This window comes from Panthera onca, chromosome B1 (genome assembly GCF_046562875.1).
Source record: "Panthera onca isolate mPanOnc1 chromosome B1, mPanOnc1 haplotype 2, whole genome shotgun sequence".
NCBI lineage: Eukaryota > Metazoa > Chordata > Mammalia > Carnivora > Felidae > Panthera > Panthera onca.
In genome coordinates, this window is record NC_138342.1 from 60,935,909 (window position 1) to 60,953,294 (window position 17,386).

The window sequence follows — 17,386 nt, forward strand, 5'->3', positions numbered from 1 at the left end:
GTTTCTCTCACACAAAATAAATAAACATTAAATTAAAAAAAAAATAGCCATGTTTGTGTGGACAGCGACCGTGATGGCTACTAGAGAAGATAGTTTTGTGACGCTGCTGCCTTTGGCTCCTGGACAAAAGCAGAGAAGAGAAGAAAAAGCCGTAATCTCTGACCCAAGGCCTGTGAACAGCCTCTTCAAACCACCTGGGTCAGGAAGACTTTGGACAATGCCCTCCCCATCCTGCTTGGCTTTTTAAAGTAAGTCAACCACACAGAGGGAAGCACTGTTGAGTATCCCCTAAACAGATTCTTTCTCTTGCCCAGGGAGACCCATAGAACAAGTAAACAGAGGGCACTACGGGCAGAGAAGATTGGAGGGAATTAAAAGGGTAGTGAGGGTGTGGTTGTCCACAATCTGACTCCAAAGGATAGATGAATGCCGTTTGGCTGTCATTCCAAGAAACTTCTGGTTGATAAACACTGTCTGGTATTTCCTTGCTGATTTCTTACCCTCATACCGCAGGCCCTGATTCCTGTGGTCCACTGAGCAAATGCAAATTACCTGAATCAGGCTGCCGGTGACTCACCGGCTCCCCTTTAAAGCAACTTGGGCTCGGGGCAGTGACTGCTCAGGGTGGAAAGCCATGGCTCACCAACTCCGCTTCGCCTGCCGGCTATTGGTCTGCTGGGTGGTGGTAACCGTGGCAGAAGGTAAGGCTTTGGCTCTTATTCTACTGTGGGTCCCTAATTAATAACTTGTGTGAAAAGACAACTATATGTATCCATGAACCGGACATAATTTTGTCAGCTTCCATCAGCCTGTGTGGTTGAGGAGAAAGAAGCTAAATTTTGTCATCTGAAGACCTTAGTCCTCGTCTCAGCCCTAACTATGTGACTTCAGACATACTTAACCTTTCTCACATCAGTCTCCTCATATGTGAGGTGACAGTATTAATAATTATTATGGGGGTTATAAGGACAAAATGAGCTATCTTGCAAGAAAAGCTCTTCCAGCTCAAAACACTATCCAATACCAGTTGTTATTATTGTAAAGCTAACAGTTTCCACCCTGAATTACGGCAGGGTCCACCTCTTGCTATCCCCAGCAGCACAGTAATTTGCACATGGTGGCTGTTTAATCTCTGTTTGTTAATTGCTTTAATTAATCACATCTAGGCAGCTGCGTCTTGGGGCTACCGAAGTGAACATAGCTTTCTCTAGGATTATATTACATTCTGCTTCTCCACTGCTCCTATTCTCTTTCCTTTCCCCCATCACAAGGTTTCCTGGGTGGCCTGAGCTTTAAAATTGGTTTGCACACCCCTGGAGGAAAGAGAGAAAAGGCTAGGGAAGAGGGGAGAAAGGGAAAGGAGAGAAAGAGATGCTGGGGGATCTGGGTCTAATGTTGTTTCTTTCACAAGTCACCTTCGTTCCAGCACTAGATACTGTTCAGGGAGGTGAGACCCAGGATCAAACCAACTACCCTGGGGTCTCTGCAGGGGCTCAGCCAGACCCTAGTCATCTCCCCTCCCCCAAAGCTCACATACAGAGGAGAGGGGCAGAGACCCGGAGGCTGGGGGCGAGACCACCAGAGGTCACTTTGCCCAACCTCTGCATGAACTCTGGCAATCAGAAGGGGAGGAGATATTACAAATGACACCTGCCCCGTTCCCAAAACCAGACCCCCAAGCACCACCTGCTGAACGTGACATCTAAAACAGACATTGTAAAACACAACCAGCCACCTACCTGACATCTTCTTTCCAGAAAGTGAACCACTCTTCGGGAAACTTTGTAAATACATAGCTGAACAAGCTATAATGAGGTCATAGGTGTATCCACATCTGAAAAAACACCAATTAAAATGTGAGATATGACTTCTGAATTTGGCTCATGCTTCCCCACTGTCCCTCAGGCTGGCATCGAAACTCCTTCAAATGTAGCTTCGCTCTATCCATGCAGCCCTGGTTCCAGCTCGTCACTCGCCTATCTGTGCCGTGTCTGGTCGTGTGTGGGTGTCCAAACTCACCCTGCCCTCCCCTGTTTATTGCAATTCTGCTTCACCTGATGACACTTAAATGCAGCTACAGGATTGCTCCGCAAAGATTTTTTTTAAGGTACATAATTGAAAGGGGCGCCGGGGTGGCTCAATAGGTTAAGTGTCCCACTCTTGGTTTCAGCTCAGGTCATGATCTCCTGGTTCATGAGGTTGAGCCCCATGTCGGGTTCTGTGCGGACAGCGCAGAACCTGCTTGGGATTCTGTCTCTCTGTCTTTCTGTCTTTCCCCCTCCCCTGCTGGCATGCATGTGCGTGCGCGCTCTCTCTCTCTCTCAAAAATAAATACACTTAAAACAAAAGAAACACATAATTTAAAAATTGCTACCTCTCTCTCTGACATCTCGGAATTATAGCAATTTGTACATCATCCGTGACACGTGCCTCTTTCTGCTCTGTAGTACAGATCCATGTATTCGTAGCACTTCCCAAGTGCAGGCCCGTGTCTTTATTATCTCCGAGTTGGCCAGAACACCTAACACAGTAACTGCACACAGTGGAAATGACTGGCTTTATAGCACAGAATTGAAAGAGGCCTTTGGGACACTTTCTGGGCTCCAAATGCTTTCCCTGTAGGCTTAGAGATTTGACCAAAAGAGCCAGTCATTCTGTGAGTCTACAAAATGACCTGAGTTGCAGTTGTCGTGAGTAAATTCATCACAGAACTTCTATTCCTTTCTGGTTCAACTCTGAAAGCACATGAGAATTTTCTATGACTCCATGGGCCTTATAAGGGGAGAACTGCGTACTTAAACATTATGTATGAGTTTACTTCTCTTAAAAATCAGTACAGTTCATTACAAACCAGCTATCGTCTGCCCAAATAACCACAGACTACAGGTAATTGTTCTGTTGGGGTTTTTTTTCTTTTTTTAAAGAAAAGGGACTTCTCATCCTTACTTAAAAAAAAAAAAAGTACTAGTTGTTGATATGCTATGAATTTCATGTCTAGACTATAATAAACCCGCTCAAAATTGATATCCAAACTTCAAGTGATACTTTGGCTTGATTTTTTATTATAGTCTAATTTTAAATGTAAGTTATTGCAAATTTTCTGGGACTGAAATTAAATACTCATGAGCTTCACAAAATCTACAGAGAAAACCCCTCAACATCTGCCTGACCATTCATTCAATTTATTGACTATGTAGTGGACCCCCCTCTAAGCCAGGTATATTGTAGGTGCTAAGGACAGAGCCATGACCAACAGAATCTCTGTTTTCATCAAGGTCCCGTTCTAATAGCATCTGTACCCTTTAGTCCTATCAGTAGCACACATATTTTATACCTAAAGTGGAACCAGATGGGCCCAAGAAAATGGGCCTTTGTGCTGATAGAATCTTTCTTCCACGACATTCAAGATTAATAATAACAGTAGCTAATGCCTACTAAGTGCATACTGTGTATAAGACATGTTCTGGACACTTTACGTGTCTTAATTCAGATAATGCAACAAGCCAACAAGGTAGGTAGTATTTTTTTTTCCATTTTACAAATAAGGAAAAGGAGACTCAGAAAAGTTAAGGAACCTGTCAATGGTCATACAGTTATTAAGTGGCAGAGCTCAGCGATCCTCGTTCTAGAGTCTATGCTTTAAACACTATCGTCTTCTGTCTTATAAATGTTTTTAATCTATATTTATTTTTATAATGTTTATTAATTTATCTTTTAGAGAGAGAGAGAGTGGGGGAGGGACAAAGAGAGAGGGAGACAGAGTATCCCAAGCAGGCTCTGTGCTATCAGCACAGAGCCCCATGCGGGACTTGAACCCAGAACTGTGAGATCATGACCTGAGTCTAAACCTCAGACGCTTAACCGACTGAGCCACCCAGGCACCTCTCAATCTGTATTCAAATATTTGACCTACTTTGGTCTGATTAATGTCACAGAAGGGCTCTCATCTTTGACATTCAGTGCCTTTGGGGGCATATCTGTGTGTTAAATATTGAAAACCATCTATTTATAATGATCACATCATCTCTGAGAGGTGGGGAGATGGTAACTTTGGCAATTATAGAAACAGAGATTTCTCTCAATCAATTCAATTCCACTGCAGGCACTGTGGCAGGGCTAAGGAGATGTGGTCTACAGGGTGGTCATGTGGATGTTCCAGTGGAGAAATACAACCACTGAATAGTAATCACATGACTGATGAGTATTCTGAAAGTGGACTCCCAGAGTGGTATGGAAGCATAGCGCCAAGGGCTTTAAGCCAGCCTCAGGGTAGGAAAGACCTCACTGAGGAAATGAGGCATGAAATATGCATAGGAGTAAGCCAGGCAAAGAGGACAGGAAATGGTGCTTGGGTATCTGGAACCAGTTTGTTAAAAGCCCAGGACCAGTAATGACTTTTGCCAAAGTAGGTTTTCTTGAGTAGAGAAAGCACAGTCAGGTTCCAGTAGATTAAATATGGGGGGGCCATAGGGGGCGCATGTAGATGACTGTGTAGATATCTCTCTGAAGTGAGAGAGACAAGAACCAAAGAAGTTCATGGCAGATCACTGAAGTTTTCTTTCTGAAATATGCAGCTAAGTAGTCTACTTACAAAGGTAGAGAGACTTTTGAAGAAAATTCTTCAAATGAATGACAAAGAATGAGAATTTTGAAGGGGCTTTGAGAAGAGTGTCAAAGATTCAGAAGCCAGTGGGAATGGAGCAGAACAAGGAGAAACAAAAGAATTGGTGAGCAGTGTTAACTCAGCCAAAGTTGGAGACCATGAATGGCATGAATGTCCTCACCCAAATGTGTGGCCTTAACCTGTACAGTTTCCCACATCAATCCCTCTGGTTCCCACATTTTAGAGCCCTTGTGCTAGTCAACCAGTGCCCTGCAATAGTCATCATGTGTCTAGTTTGCTGGAAGAATATGGTTTTACGTGGTCCTGCCCACATTCTTGGGCTGGTTACTAGGACAAGCTTGTATCTTGATATAGAGCTCTTGGAAATCCCCGGGAGAGAGCAGTGAACACTGCTGGACATCCCAGAATCAGAGAAAAGCTACCTAGCAGGCTCTAACACCCCAGAGTCAGCAGGAAGATTTGGTTGAATAGCCTCAGGTTTGAGAAATGAGATGAGCACAGGGGTAGGTGGTTGATTTGTTGTTAATGGCTGGAATACAGTGTACTGAGAGGCAGAGCTCAGGCCTAGCTAAGTCTGATCTAATAACAAAATGTCAAGATGGAGTTTAAGAAGAAAGTTAGTTTCTGGTACCTGGGTGGCTCAGTTGGTTGAGTGTCTGACTCTTGATTTCAGCTCAGGTCATGATCCCAGGGTCATGCTTAAGATTCTGTCTCTCTCTCCCTCTGCCCTTCTCCCTGGCTCACATGCATGCATTCTCTCTCTTTCTCTCTCTCTCTCTCTCTCTCTCTCAAAAATAAAATAAATATTATTTAAAAAATTTTTTTATCTTTATTTTTGAGATAGAGACAGAGCTCAAGCAGAGCAAGGGAAGAGTGAGAGGGAGACACAGAATCTGAAGCAGGCTCCAGGCTCTGACCTGTCAGCACAGAGCCTGATGCAGGGCTCAAGCCCATGAACTGTGAGATCATGAGCTGAGCTGAAGTCAGGGGCTTAACCAACTGAGCCACCCAGGTGCCCCTAAAATAAATTTTTAAAGAAGGAAGAAGGAAGAAGAAGGAGGAGGAGGAGGAGGGAGAAGAGGAGGAGGGGAGGAGGAGGAGGGGGAGGAGAAGAAGGAGAAGGAGAACAAGAAGGAGAAAGAGATGGAGAAGGAGAAGAAAGAAGAAGAAAGCTAGCTTCTCCACACTGACTGGATTCTCTGCAGAAAGCTTTCATGTTACAACAGTTCAGGAACAGACACCCACTCAAGCCAGCTTAAGAAGAGAATAAAGTAGGGGCACCTCAGTGGCTCAGTCGGTTGAGCATCTGCCTCTTGATTTTTGGCTCAGGTCATGAGCTAACCATCATGAGATCAAGCTCTGCTTAGGAATCTCTCTCTCTCTCTCTCTTTCCCTCTCTGCCCCTCCCACAAGCACACACACACACACACACACACGCACACACGCTCTGCCTCCCTCTCTCTCAAAATAAATAAATTTTAAAAAGGAGGCACCTGGGTGGCTCAGTCGGTTGACTTCAACTCAGGTTATGATCTCACACCTGGTGAGTTTGAGTCCCAGGTCGGGCTCTGTACTGACAGCTCAGAGCCTGGAGCCTGCTTCGGGTTCTGTGTCTCCCTCTCCCTCTGCCCCTCCCCTGCTCATGCTTTGCCTCTCTCTCTCAAAAATAAACATTAAAAAAAATTTTTTTAAAGAGTAGGTGGAGTGATTATTATAAGGATATTTCTAAGACCCTTGTGCACAGCCAGGCTTCAGAGGGATCAGCCCTAAAGAGTCAAGAACCAAGGCTACTCTTACCACCACTCTGTTACCACATGGTCGCTTGTCTCTCTTTCTCTGAAAGGCCTTACCATTTTATGGCATCTATGGAAAGACTGGCTTCTCTGCTTACTCATCATTCAACTGGCCAAACAAAACCTAACACTCCAGTCCCTGCCCTACACCTTCCACTAACATCTTCCACTGTGTCTCTTTGTTGAAATCCTTAAATGAGAATCTGATTGGTCACTGACCAACCAATGAATGAGGTGAGTGTCTATCAGCAGGCCAAACAGCCATAGTCAAAGATACGTAGGACTGACCTTTCCAGGGGTTGTGGGTAAAGCAGAATCTCCAGAAGGGGCTATAAACACAAGCAGGAAATAGGTATGTCCTACACAACCAAGAAATCTGAATTCAGTTGTTCTACAGGGGAGGGGAATCCAGTTCTTTCAAGTGCCTCAGTACTTTCAACTTTCTGTGGGGAATTTGTTTTTCCATCATTTACATATAGCATCCCCTTCCAGGCCTGTGTTGGTAAGTTTGTAAAAACGTGAAAGAATAATTTTCTGAAGGGCTTACTTTTTCATAGCCAATTCCATTGGATGATACAGAGAAGAGTGTTCTCTATAGAGAAGACCTTGACACTTGAGCTTGACCCAAATTTCTTCTCAGAAACTAATTTCATCCTGGTTTTTAGTACTTGCTCCCCTCCTGTGTGTAGATGCCCCCCCCACCCCCCACCCCCACTTCCCTCTTTAGGGAATGATTTCAGTGCTAGGGGAAGTGAAGCAGACCCCTTGGATGAATAGCCTTCATAGGGAGGGGCAGTTATTCTTATTTTCTTAACATTAATTCTTTTCCTCCACTGAATTTTCTTTTTTTTTAAATTTTTTTTAGTGTTTATTTTTGAGACAGAGAGACACAGAGCATGAATGGGGGAGGATCAGAGAGAGGGAGACACAGAATCTGAAACAGGCTCCAGGCTCTGAGCTGTCAGCACAGAGCCTGATGTGGGGCTCGAATTCACAGACTGTGAGATCATGACCTGAGCCAAAGTCGGATGCTTAACCAACTGAGCCACCCAGGCGCCCCTGAACTTTCATTATTTGGTTATAACTTATGAACAATAAAATATACAAATCTTAGAGGTACAGACTAATCACATTTTACATATACACATATATGTATGTCTGTATGTATATAAACATGTGTGTACATGTATGTATGTGTAAATATAAATGTGTGTGTGTGTCTCCATACCCATATAACAACCACCTGAAACAAGATCTAAAGAATTCTACCTTAAAAAAAGATAAAAATAAATAAAAAATAAAGAATTCTTTTTCCACAAAATAACACCTACCCTAACCCTAAATTAATTACTTAAGAATTTTTTGTAACCATAGATGGGTTTTCCTTGTTCTTGAACTTTATATAAGTGGAATCTTACAGTATGCACTTTTTTGTGTCTAGCTCCTTTTGCTCAATATAATATCTGTGGGATGCCTCTATGTTGTCATATTAGTAAGTCTTCCTTTGTTTGTTGCCCCCTTTTCATTGTATATACACGGTTTGTTTAACCTTTCTCCTATTGATGGACACTTATACTGTTTCCAAGCTTAAGAGCTAATATGAATAAGGCTTAAGAAGGGTGGGGGCGGGCAGCCAAAAGCCTCAATGGGAAGAGCATCTGACTCTCGATCCCAAAGTCCTGAGTTCAAGCCCCGTGTTGGGCATGGAGCCTACTTAAAAAATAATAATATGAATATGAACAAGGCTGCTATGAACATTCGTGAAGTAGTCTTTTGAAGACATATGCATTCATTTCTCTTGGATAAATTCTCAGAGTAGGACTGCTGGGTCATGAGGTGTGTTCATGTTTCATTCTGTTGGACCTTGGCAGTTTTTTCAAACTTGTTTTGAGACTTCTCTATTTCTCTCTCCCAATCTTTCTGCCCTACTGCCATCTAAAGTATCTCCCTTCTGCTTCTGTTATCAGGCCTTTTTGCTGACTTGCACCTTTCTCCCCGCAGGACAAAAAGCAGTAGCCACCCCTCTTAGAGGCTCACAAGATGATGGAGGCCCTACAGACTGCGAGATCTTTACACTCACCCCTCCACCCACCATAAGGAACCCGGTGACGAGGATTCAGCTCGTCCCAAGGACACCCAAGTGTCCCTTTCATTTTTTTCCACAAGGGCCTAGAGTCCACATTAGGTTTCCAAACAGACCTTTCCTTCCTCGGAAGTGCAATCGTCGTTTTCAGTTTCGTCCGTTCTTTTGGCCACACAGTCGCCTCACTCCTCATTATAGATACTTCCCCAGAAGAAAACTGTGGAGAGGAAGCTCCTCTGAAGAAAGCAGAGAGAAAAGAGAAGCCCCAAACATGCTGATGTGAAAGAGGCCAATACCTCCGAAAAGAGATTAAAAAGATTCCTGCTTTCTTTTTCCAAACTAAAATGATTGGAGTTGAACATGAAGTATCTTAAACACCACAGACTAGAAATTGTTCTTCATGTCTGCATGGACGATATTGGCTTACAGGATATTCATGTTTGCCAGATAGGAGCGATAACTACATTACTCTTATCCCCAACTTTTTAAGATCTCAAGATATTCATGCAAATAAAATCCTAAAATGGGTGGTTCCAAGAATTCCTGTACAGACTGCAATGCCAGGAGACTCAGCTCTCTCTTCTAAATTAAAGTGAAAGCATTTAAACAAATCGATATAAACCAAATGAAGACATTAATGACACCCTGTGTACTCACTGGAAAATTTACAGAGCAAAGCGCATTTACAAAGTGAACTGTAAAGGAAATTATAGAAAACTGAAAGTTTAATGTTATTCTTATTTTATTCTCTGTTTGGCCATGGTGTAGATAGTGGCTACTTATTCATTTATCTTTTACCGAGGTGTAATTGACATGACATTATATTAGTTTCAGATGTACAATGTAATGATTCCATATTTGTATATATTGCAAAAAATCACAATAAGTCCAGTTAATAACCATTACCATATAAGTTACGTTTTTTTTTTTTCTTATGATGAGAACTTTCAGGATCCACTCAGTTTTCTAATGACAACGACAAAAGAATTATAATCATTAAAGCAAAACAAAGTTATGGGGCATCTAAGATAATACCTTGAAGATATCATAAACTAAATTACCTAACTTAAAAAACTATTTTTTAACTGTAATATCTAAAGTTACTTTTATGTTGACTTTTTAAGCAACCAGTGCAAATTAGTTTGATAAGTATCTCACTGTTTCTCACCTTATCATCATATGGATACTAGCTTAGATTGCTTATTATTTATTTCCCCTAGAACTTTCAGTAAGGTTCCAGACTCAAAGTCTGATTAAAAGTTTACATGGATGATTTCACTCATATGTGGAATTTAAGAAACACAGCAGATGAACATAGGGGAAGAGAAGGAAAAATATGATAAAAACAGAGAGGGAGGCAAACCATAAGAGACTCCTAAATACAGAGAACAAACTGAGGGCTGCTGGAGGGGTGTTGGGTGGGGGTATGGGCTACATGAGTGATGGACATTAAGGAGGGCACTTATTGGGATGAACACTGGGTGTTGCATCCAAGAAATGAATCACTAAATTCTCCTGAAACCATTATTACACTATATGTTAACTTGGATTTAAATAAAATTTTTAAAAAAATTTGTTTTAAGTTTACATGGATGTTCTTGTAACTCTAGAGCTCCAAAGACATAAGTTGAGTCAACTATAGGAAGCTGAGCGTGCAACAGGAGTTAACAAATCCCACCGATTGCATTCATTGGGCATTACTGTAGCCATTCTATAAATACTGCCTCCTGTCTGTGCCACTCACCTTGCCTGTAACATAGGAACTTGACTTTTGCATATGTGGTCAAGGGCTTACACCTGTTCCTCCCAAGAAGTGCGTGCAAAAGTTGCTGCTGCTGCCACTGCTTTTACAAAGGAAAAAAAAAAAGAACATAAAGACATGAGGTCGCTGGGAGTGTTGCCTGGGAAAGGAAGAGACAGAGAAAGTCATCATACTGTTCTTCTTTGCTATGTGAAAAGATAAAAAGGAAAAAAAAATTCCTTCACTCACTTCCTAGCAAATTTTCTTATAAGAACAGATATTTGCTTCAAAATTATGAGCTTAAATAAAAACTGTATTTGAAATCCTAAGAAACTCTGTATTTTGTAATAAACTGGCTGTCTCGTTTGCTTTCTTTTTGATTCATGGGGCATAATCAGAAAAGGGCCAAAGTCGGGCAAACCTGAAGACAGGTAAATGTTTGTGTTTGAATCTCACCTCCCTTTCTGGACCCCCTCCGCTATTACAGCACTCTTCCTGCTCCCCACTCCCCACTCCAGAGTCTTCCATGGCTCACAGGAATCCCAAACTCAATTGCTCTGAAATCTAGTCCATGGAGACCTTGCTGGGTGACATACAAACCTCAGAAAAACTAAGACAAACTAAAGCATCACCGCTTCAATGCCTCAGTCACTGCATCTGTTATAGAAAGCAGGCTGTTTCTGCAGTGTTTCATAGTGGGTACCTTTTCCAGAATAACTCTGGGTATAATTGCAACATTCCTCCCCCTTGAACATGCATAGAGTTGCCCATATGAAAAGTAGCCTACACCTGTAATTTAAAACGTATGATTTAAATGATTTTTTAAAAATCATGATTAAAAAAATTTGTATCCTTTTGTCTAATAAATTTTTCTTTAAAAATACAGTGATGCCTAGCAGGTTTGTTGCCTCAGGGAGATAGTTTTCATCACTAACACCTCAAAGTGAATTTATGTATCAAATGTGTTCCTCTTAGCATGTAAGTGGGCTTTGTTGCTTTTAAAGCGATGGAAGGGTGTGATAACTCTTGTGCTTTGTGGCATGAACAACCTATGCATGTCTAAAGTTCTGATTATGCTAGAAAGGCATAGCCTGAATCTAATCATCAGACAAACCCAGACTGAGGGACATTTACAAAACACCTGCTGTGTAATCTTCAAAAATGTAGATGTCGTGGTAGGCAAAGGTTAAAGGAGATCAAAGAGACATGATAATTAAATGTAACATGTGGTCCTGGAGGTGGGAAGGAGAGGGAGAGATTACCAGAAAGAATAGTATTGGGATGACTGGCAAAATTTTAATGTGGCCATGTGTTACATAATAGCCTTATGTCAGTGTTAATTTTTTTGAATTTGATGATTATGTAAGAGAACATCCTTACATAATAAGATGAAGTATTTGAAGGTAAAGGAGTATGATTTCTTCTCAAAACCATTTCATCTCAAACCATGCAGGGGGCAGCCAAACCAGGAGAGGAGGGACATGCAGGCTGCATGGGGTTGGCTACTAAATGATTGGTTTGTGGCCCATTTAAACCCTGGGGTTTGCTACGCCCCTGATTAGACATGAAAAATTAAGAAAGAGCTGACTTATTTTATAGATGTTACCGTATGGCATTTGGAAAATCATTTGAAACCAATCAAATGTTAGTTTGCTGGGACTGCTATAATGAAAATGCCACAGCCTGGGACGCTTAAACAGTGCAAATTCACTTTCTCACAGTTCTGGAAGCTCGAAGTGCAAAGTCAAGGTGTCAAGAGGGTGGGCTTCCTCTGAGGCCTCTCCCCTTGGCTTGCAGATGGCTGCCCTCATGCTGCCTCTTCACGGGGTCTTTCTTCTGTGCACGTGTGTGCCGGTGTCTTTCCTGTGCGTGCAATTTTTCTCTTCTTAATAAGGATATCTGTCAGATTGGATATCTCCAAATATAGTCACTCTCTGACGTATTGGGGATTAGCACTCCAACATACGAATGTCAGGATAAATTCAGCCCATAACACGAGGTATCCAATTTTGAAAGCAATGAACTACAAACTCCTAGAACAGCTGCATAATCTAGAGAAAGCTGGCTTTGATTCTAAAGAACACAGTGGGACAATGCTCAGGTGCTTCCATGGAGGAAGGAAGGAAGGAAGGAAGGAAGGAAGGAAGGAAGGAAGGAAGAGGTTCAGCATTTTCCTTTTTTAAGCACAGAGCATATCTGACTTATTTGTATAATAAAATGTAAGTAACTTTCAAGCTCCTACTGGAACCTCCAGGCTTGTTCTGAACAGCAGAGGAACAAAGGCATCAAGGATGGGAGGTGCAAACGAGTAGGCGCAGCTGAAACCATGCACTGGGGCGGTCAGTTCTATATACCTCAGCACTTCCTAGGGTCAGCACCACATAGAACCACTGAGTCATCATGAAATAGCTCTTACCTGGAAACACAAAGTCCATCAACAGTAGAAAGGATGACTAAATTGTTATTGTGTCGTACAGTGGAATACCACACAGTAAGGCAAAACCGTGGATGACGGCTTCACATCACAGCATAAATGAACCTCACTTCATGTTGAGTGAAAGATGTCAAATACAAAAGAATACATACAATAAGATTTCATGTATATTAAATTCAGGGGCAGGCAAAACTAATCCATGGTGACAGAGGTCAGAATAGTGATGACATTTAAGGGGTGGTTGGCTGAGTAAGGGCAAGAGGGAGACTGCTAGGAGCTAGAAATATTCCATAACTGGGGGCACCTGGGTGGCTCAGTTGGTTAAGTATCTGACTTCGGCTCAGGTCATGATCTCACAGTTCGTGAGCTCCGCATTGGGTTGTCTGCTGTCAACGCAGAGCCTGCTTCAGATCCTCTCTCCCCATCTCTCTCTGCGCCCCCCTCAAAAATAGATGAACATTTAAAAAAAAAAAAGAAAGAATTATTCCATAACTGGATCTGGATGGTGGTCACACAGGTGTGTGAATTTATAAAAATTCATCAAACTATATACTTGAGATTTATGTATCTTACTATATGTAAGTTATCAGTTAAAAATTTTTAATGCTGTAGGGGCGACTGGGTGGCTCAGTCAGCTAAGCATTCGGCTTCAGCTCAGATCATGATCTTGTGGTTCATGGGTTTGAGCCCTGCATCTGGCTCTGTGCTGACAGCTCAGAGCCTGGAGCCTGCTTCAGATTCTATGTCTCCCTCTCTCGCCCCTCCCCAACCCATGCTCTGTCTCTGTCTCTCAAAAATAAACAAACATTAAAATTTTTTTAATATGTTTAATGCTGTAGTATAAAAGAAATCAGTAAATATATGCTAATTATAATTATAGATTTGTTTATCGAACAAGCATTCAAATATTCTATTTTCTGGTAGATACCAAGGTTGTATAAAGTAATACTTCACTGATAATAAATCAGACCAAGAAAGGCAAATACTGTATTATATCACTTATATGTGGAATCTAAAAAAGCCAATCACCGAGACAGGGAGAGCAGAGTGGTGGTCACCAGGGGCTGAGGGGTGGGGAAATGGGGAAATGATGGTCAAAGAGCATAAACTTCCAGTCATAAGATTAACATGTTCTGGGAATCTAACATACAGTGTGGTGATTATAGTTAATAACACTGTATTATAGACTTGAAAATTGCCAAGAGAGTAGACCTTAAATATTCTCACCACAAAAACAGAGATCGTAATCATGTGACAGGATGGAGATGTTAGCTAACACTACTGTGGTAATCATACCGCAATATATGTGTGTCAAATCACCATGTTGTACACCTTAAACTTATACAATGATCAATGTCAATTATCTCTCAATAAATGGCAGGGGAGCAACATTTCACTGGAGAAATATTTCACTGAAACATCACCTCCTGACAGTAAGCAGAAGACTGCATATTTTTTAGTATATGGCAATAAGCATTTGTCTTTCCCAGCGAAGGCAAATTTCAACCGGAGTAGTCTGAACAGCCTTAAATATAACCCTATACTTCATACAGTTGGTTAGCCAAAGAACCACAGAAAGAGATTAACACGCATGCCAAACAGAAAATCTCTCCTACAATTTCAACATGGGAAATTTATGATAAGCCTGAATTGGACAGTAGTGGTTCAATGATTTGTATAGAAGGGACCGTGACAAAGTATGACATCTGAAACCTCCTGACACAGATGTCCAAGTCCTTACGGTGGCCTGCATGACCTGGACTCCCACTCCGGGTCCCCAACCTCTTCCTCTCTGACCTTATCTCCTACCTGTCTCTTCCTTTTTCACTCCACTTGGACACACTACCTGCCTCACTGTTCCTCAAATAAACCAAGCATATACCTGTTAGTGAACTTTTAAACTTCCTGACATTTAACCCTAGATGATTCCAAATCAGCTTCCACATACCAGGGGTAACCTCAGGATTTTAAAATCTTCTCCAGAAAAGGGGCACCTGGGTGGCTCAGTTGGTTAAGCACTCTTGATTTCAGCTCAGGTCATGATCTCATGGTTTGTGAATTGAAGCCCTGACAGGGCGGGGCCTGCTTGAGATTCTCTCTCTTCCTCTCTCTCCGGCCCTCTCCCGCTCATGCATGCACACTCCCTCTCTCTCTCTTTCTCTCAGAAATAAATAAGCATTAAAAAATAAAATAGGGGCACTGGGTGGCTCAGTCCATTGAGCAACTGACTTCAGCTAGGGTCATGATCTCGCAGTTTACGAGTTGGAGCCCGTGCCAAGGTCTGTGCTGACAGCTCAGAGCTTGGAGGCGGCTTTGGATTCTGTGCCACCTTCTCTCTCTGCCCCTCCCCCACTTACATTCTGTCTCTCTCTCTCTCAAAAATAAATATGCACTAAAAATTTTTTAAAAATAAAATAAAATAAAAAATAACACCTTAAATCAAATTAAATTAAATTTCCCCAGAAAAAATAACTTATTGAGGAGATACATACATCCCTCTCAAAAAATAGTTACTGCCACCTATGCATGCTTTCCACCTTCTTTTAGGAATTTTAACGTGAATATCCCTCCGTTTTAGTGCAGGTAAATCTCTCTCTTTTGGGAATTTGTTAGAGAACTGGTCGTAATAGTAACCAGAGATAGAGAATCCGCCAATCATAATCACTCACTCATTTTGTAATTTCGTCAGGCTTTCATTAGCAACATCTATCACTTAAAAAAAAAAAAAAAATCTGAGTCCAGTCCTCTTTGTCAAGTTTTCTTCCAGGCCAAGGGAAGACATACAGGTTTCCTAGGAAGGCTAATCATCTGAGATGCCTCCTCAAACTGTTAGTCTTTAAATATCTGTTCACCAGTCGGGAGAAACTGATTTTCTGACAACAAAATTAATAACACACTTAGGTTCATGTTCTAAACAGAAGGGTTATTACATGTTTAGTACATAGTAAACCTTTTACTTTCTTTAGAAATATCTTTCAAAAATAAAAAAAAATTAATTAAAAAAAAGAAATACATTTCAAAATTTTATTCTCTTGGAGAATTAGATGCCCACCCTTATTCAAAACAGAGGTAGATTTCATACGATCATTGTGATCATTTATGATCATTATACGATCATAAAATTGTGTTTGAAATCTGTTTTAAAGTTCTCCATGTTGGCAAAGCATTTCTCATTTTCTGTAGTCCCTTTTCAGTTTTCCTTGGTGGTGCTTTCCTCAAATCAACATGTTGAGAAGTACATTAAGGACTTACGTTTTAGACACAAAATAGGTCTCTCATTTCCCCTAAACAAGATGTTCTACAGTATTTCAAATTCCGAGTTCTTGTGGACTGACGGCTGACTTACACATACCAGCTGGCTGACATCAAGGTTGGAAGTGTGTCTGGGGCTGTACCAGGCAAACTCCCCATGAGGCATGCCAACAGAACTAGCCAGTGTGGACTCCCCAAATCCCATTCATTGTGAGCATTGGCTTACATTTTGCTGCTTGTACAGAAACCACACTTGAAGACCATGCTTCCAGTGAATCACAAAATGTCCTGAGCCCTCTTTGGATTAGCACTATTGGAAGTGGCCTGGTTGGCCCTCCTTGCCACTCTGCCTTTGCCCTTCTGCTCACATTTCATCGCTGTGAGGCAAATTTACTTTCATAATTCTCCAACTTCTTTTTCTTTTACTCAGGATTTCCAGCAAAGTCCACAGCGCTGCCCTACCACCCCCATACTCCCATCGGCCTAGCCCTCCTCCAGCCACTGCTTCTGCCTTCTGAGCTCTGAGTCACCAGCCACCTGCTGACATCAGGGGAGGGCTGACACTGTCCCAAAGACAGAGGCATATGCATTGGTCTCTTCTCCCATTGTGCTTCATAAACCCCTGGGACTGGACTACTGGAGTGTTTAACTGTCAACGTCCACCAGAGGGCGCCACAACACTGCCGGTACCATGTGATGGCCATGGATCACACCTACCGTTCAAATAGATTAAGAACTCGTCAATATTGGGCCCTTAAAAATGGAAAAAGAAGACCTTTTCTTGCATAGACAAAAGGAATGGATAAATACCCCTCAGGTAACGTTCATCACGGATTTAGCATTTTTGCCCTTGTAAAGGACAGGATAAGACTTACAGTGAGCCTTGAGTACAGTGAGTGGGGCTTTACTGCCACCTCCTGGAACATGGCTTGGCAGCACTGGGCAATCCTGGGCAGAGCCAACGGAGTAGGAAGGGTGTCATCTTAGCAAAATGGATTTAAGGCCAACTGCAAGCAAACCCTGAGCTCAGAACTTTCATAATTACCCTGAAATAATTCGTCTGCCCAAACAGAACCGACTTCTTCAGCCTCTACCCTGGAAGGTAGGAGTGCTTATCTCTTACTTCTCTCAGGACCCAACAGAAGAATGGGAACCTGACAACCTTACTTAAAAAGCCAAGTGATTTTAAAGTACATTTTGCTGGCTGGTACTGCGGAAGACAGTATGGAGGTTTCTCAAAAAATTAAAAATTGATCCAGTAATCCATATGATCCATATGATCCAGTAATTCCACTACTGGGTATTTATCCAAAGAAAACGAAAATCCGCATTTGAAGGGATACGTGCACCCCTATGTGTATTGCAGCATTATTCCAATAGCCAAATTATGGAAGCAACCTAAGTGTCCATTGGAAAATGAATGAAGAAGATATGGTGTGCATATATATGATGGAATATT

The 17,386-nt window shown here is 41.9% G+C and overlaps 1 protein-coding gene across 2 annotated transcripts; it reads left to right on the top strand.

The window, feature by feature from the left end:
• The first annotated feature begins 634 nt into the window (after nt 1–634).
• ODAPH (odontogenesis associated phosphoprotein) lies at nt 635–8,959 on the top strand. 2 transcript variants are annotated; one of them, XM_078445124.2, is made up of 3 exons: nt 635–701; nt 8,419–8,557; nt 8,699–8,959. In XM_078445124.2, the coding sequence occupies exons 1-3, from the start codon at nt 635–637 to the stop codon at nt 8,781–8,783; spliced, it is 291 nt and encodes a 96-aa protein (XP_078301250.1). In that variant the 3' UTR covers nt 8,784–8,959. The 2 variants fall into 2 exon arrangements, with proteins under 2 accessions (XP_078301250.1, XP_060511948.1); XM_060655965.3 differs by having other exon boundaries at nt 8,419–8,959.
• The last annotated feature ends 8,427 nt before the right edge of the window (nt 8,960–17,386 follow it).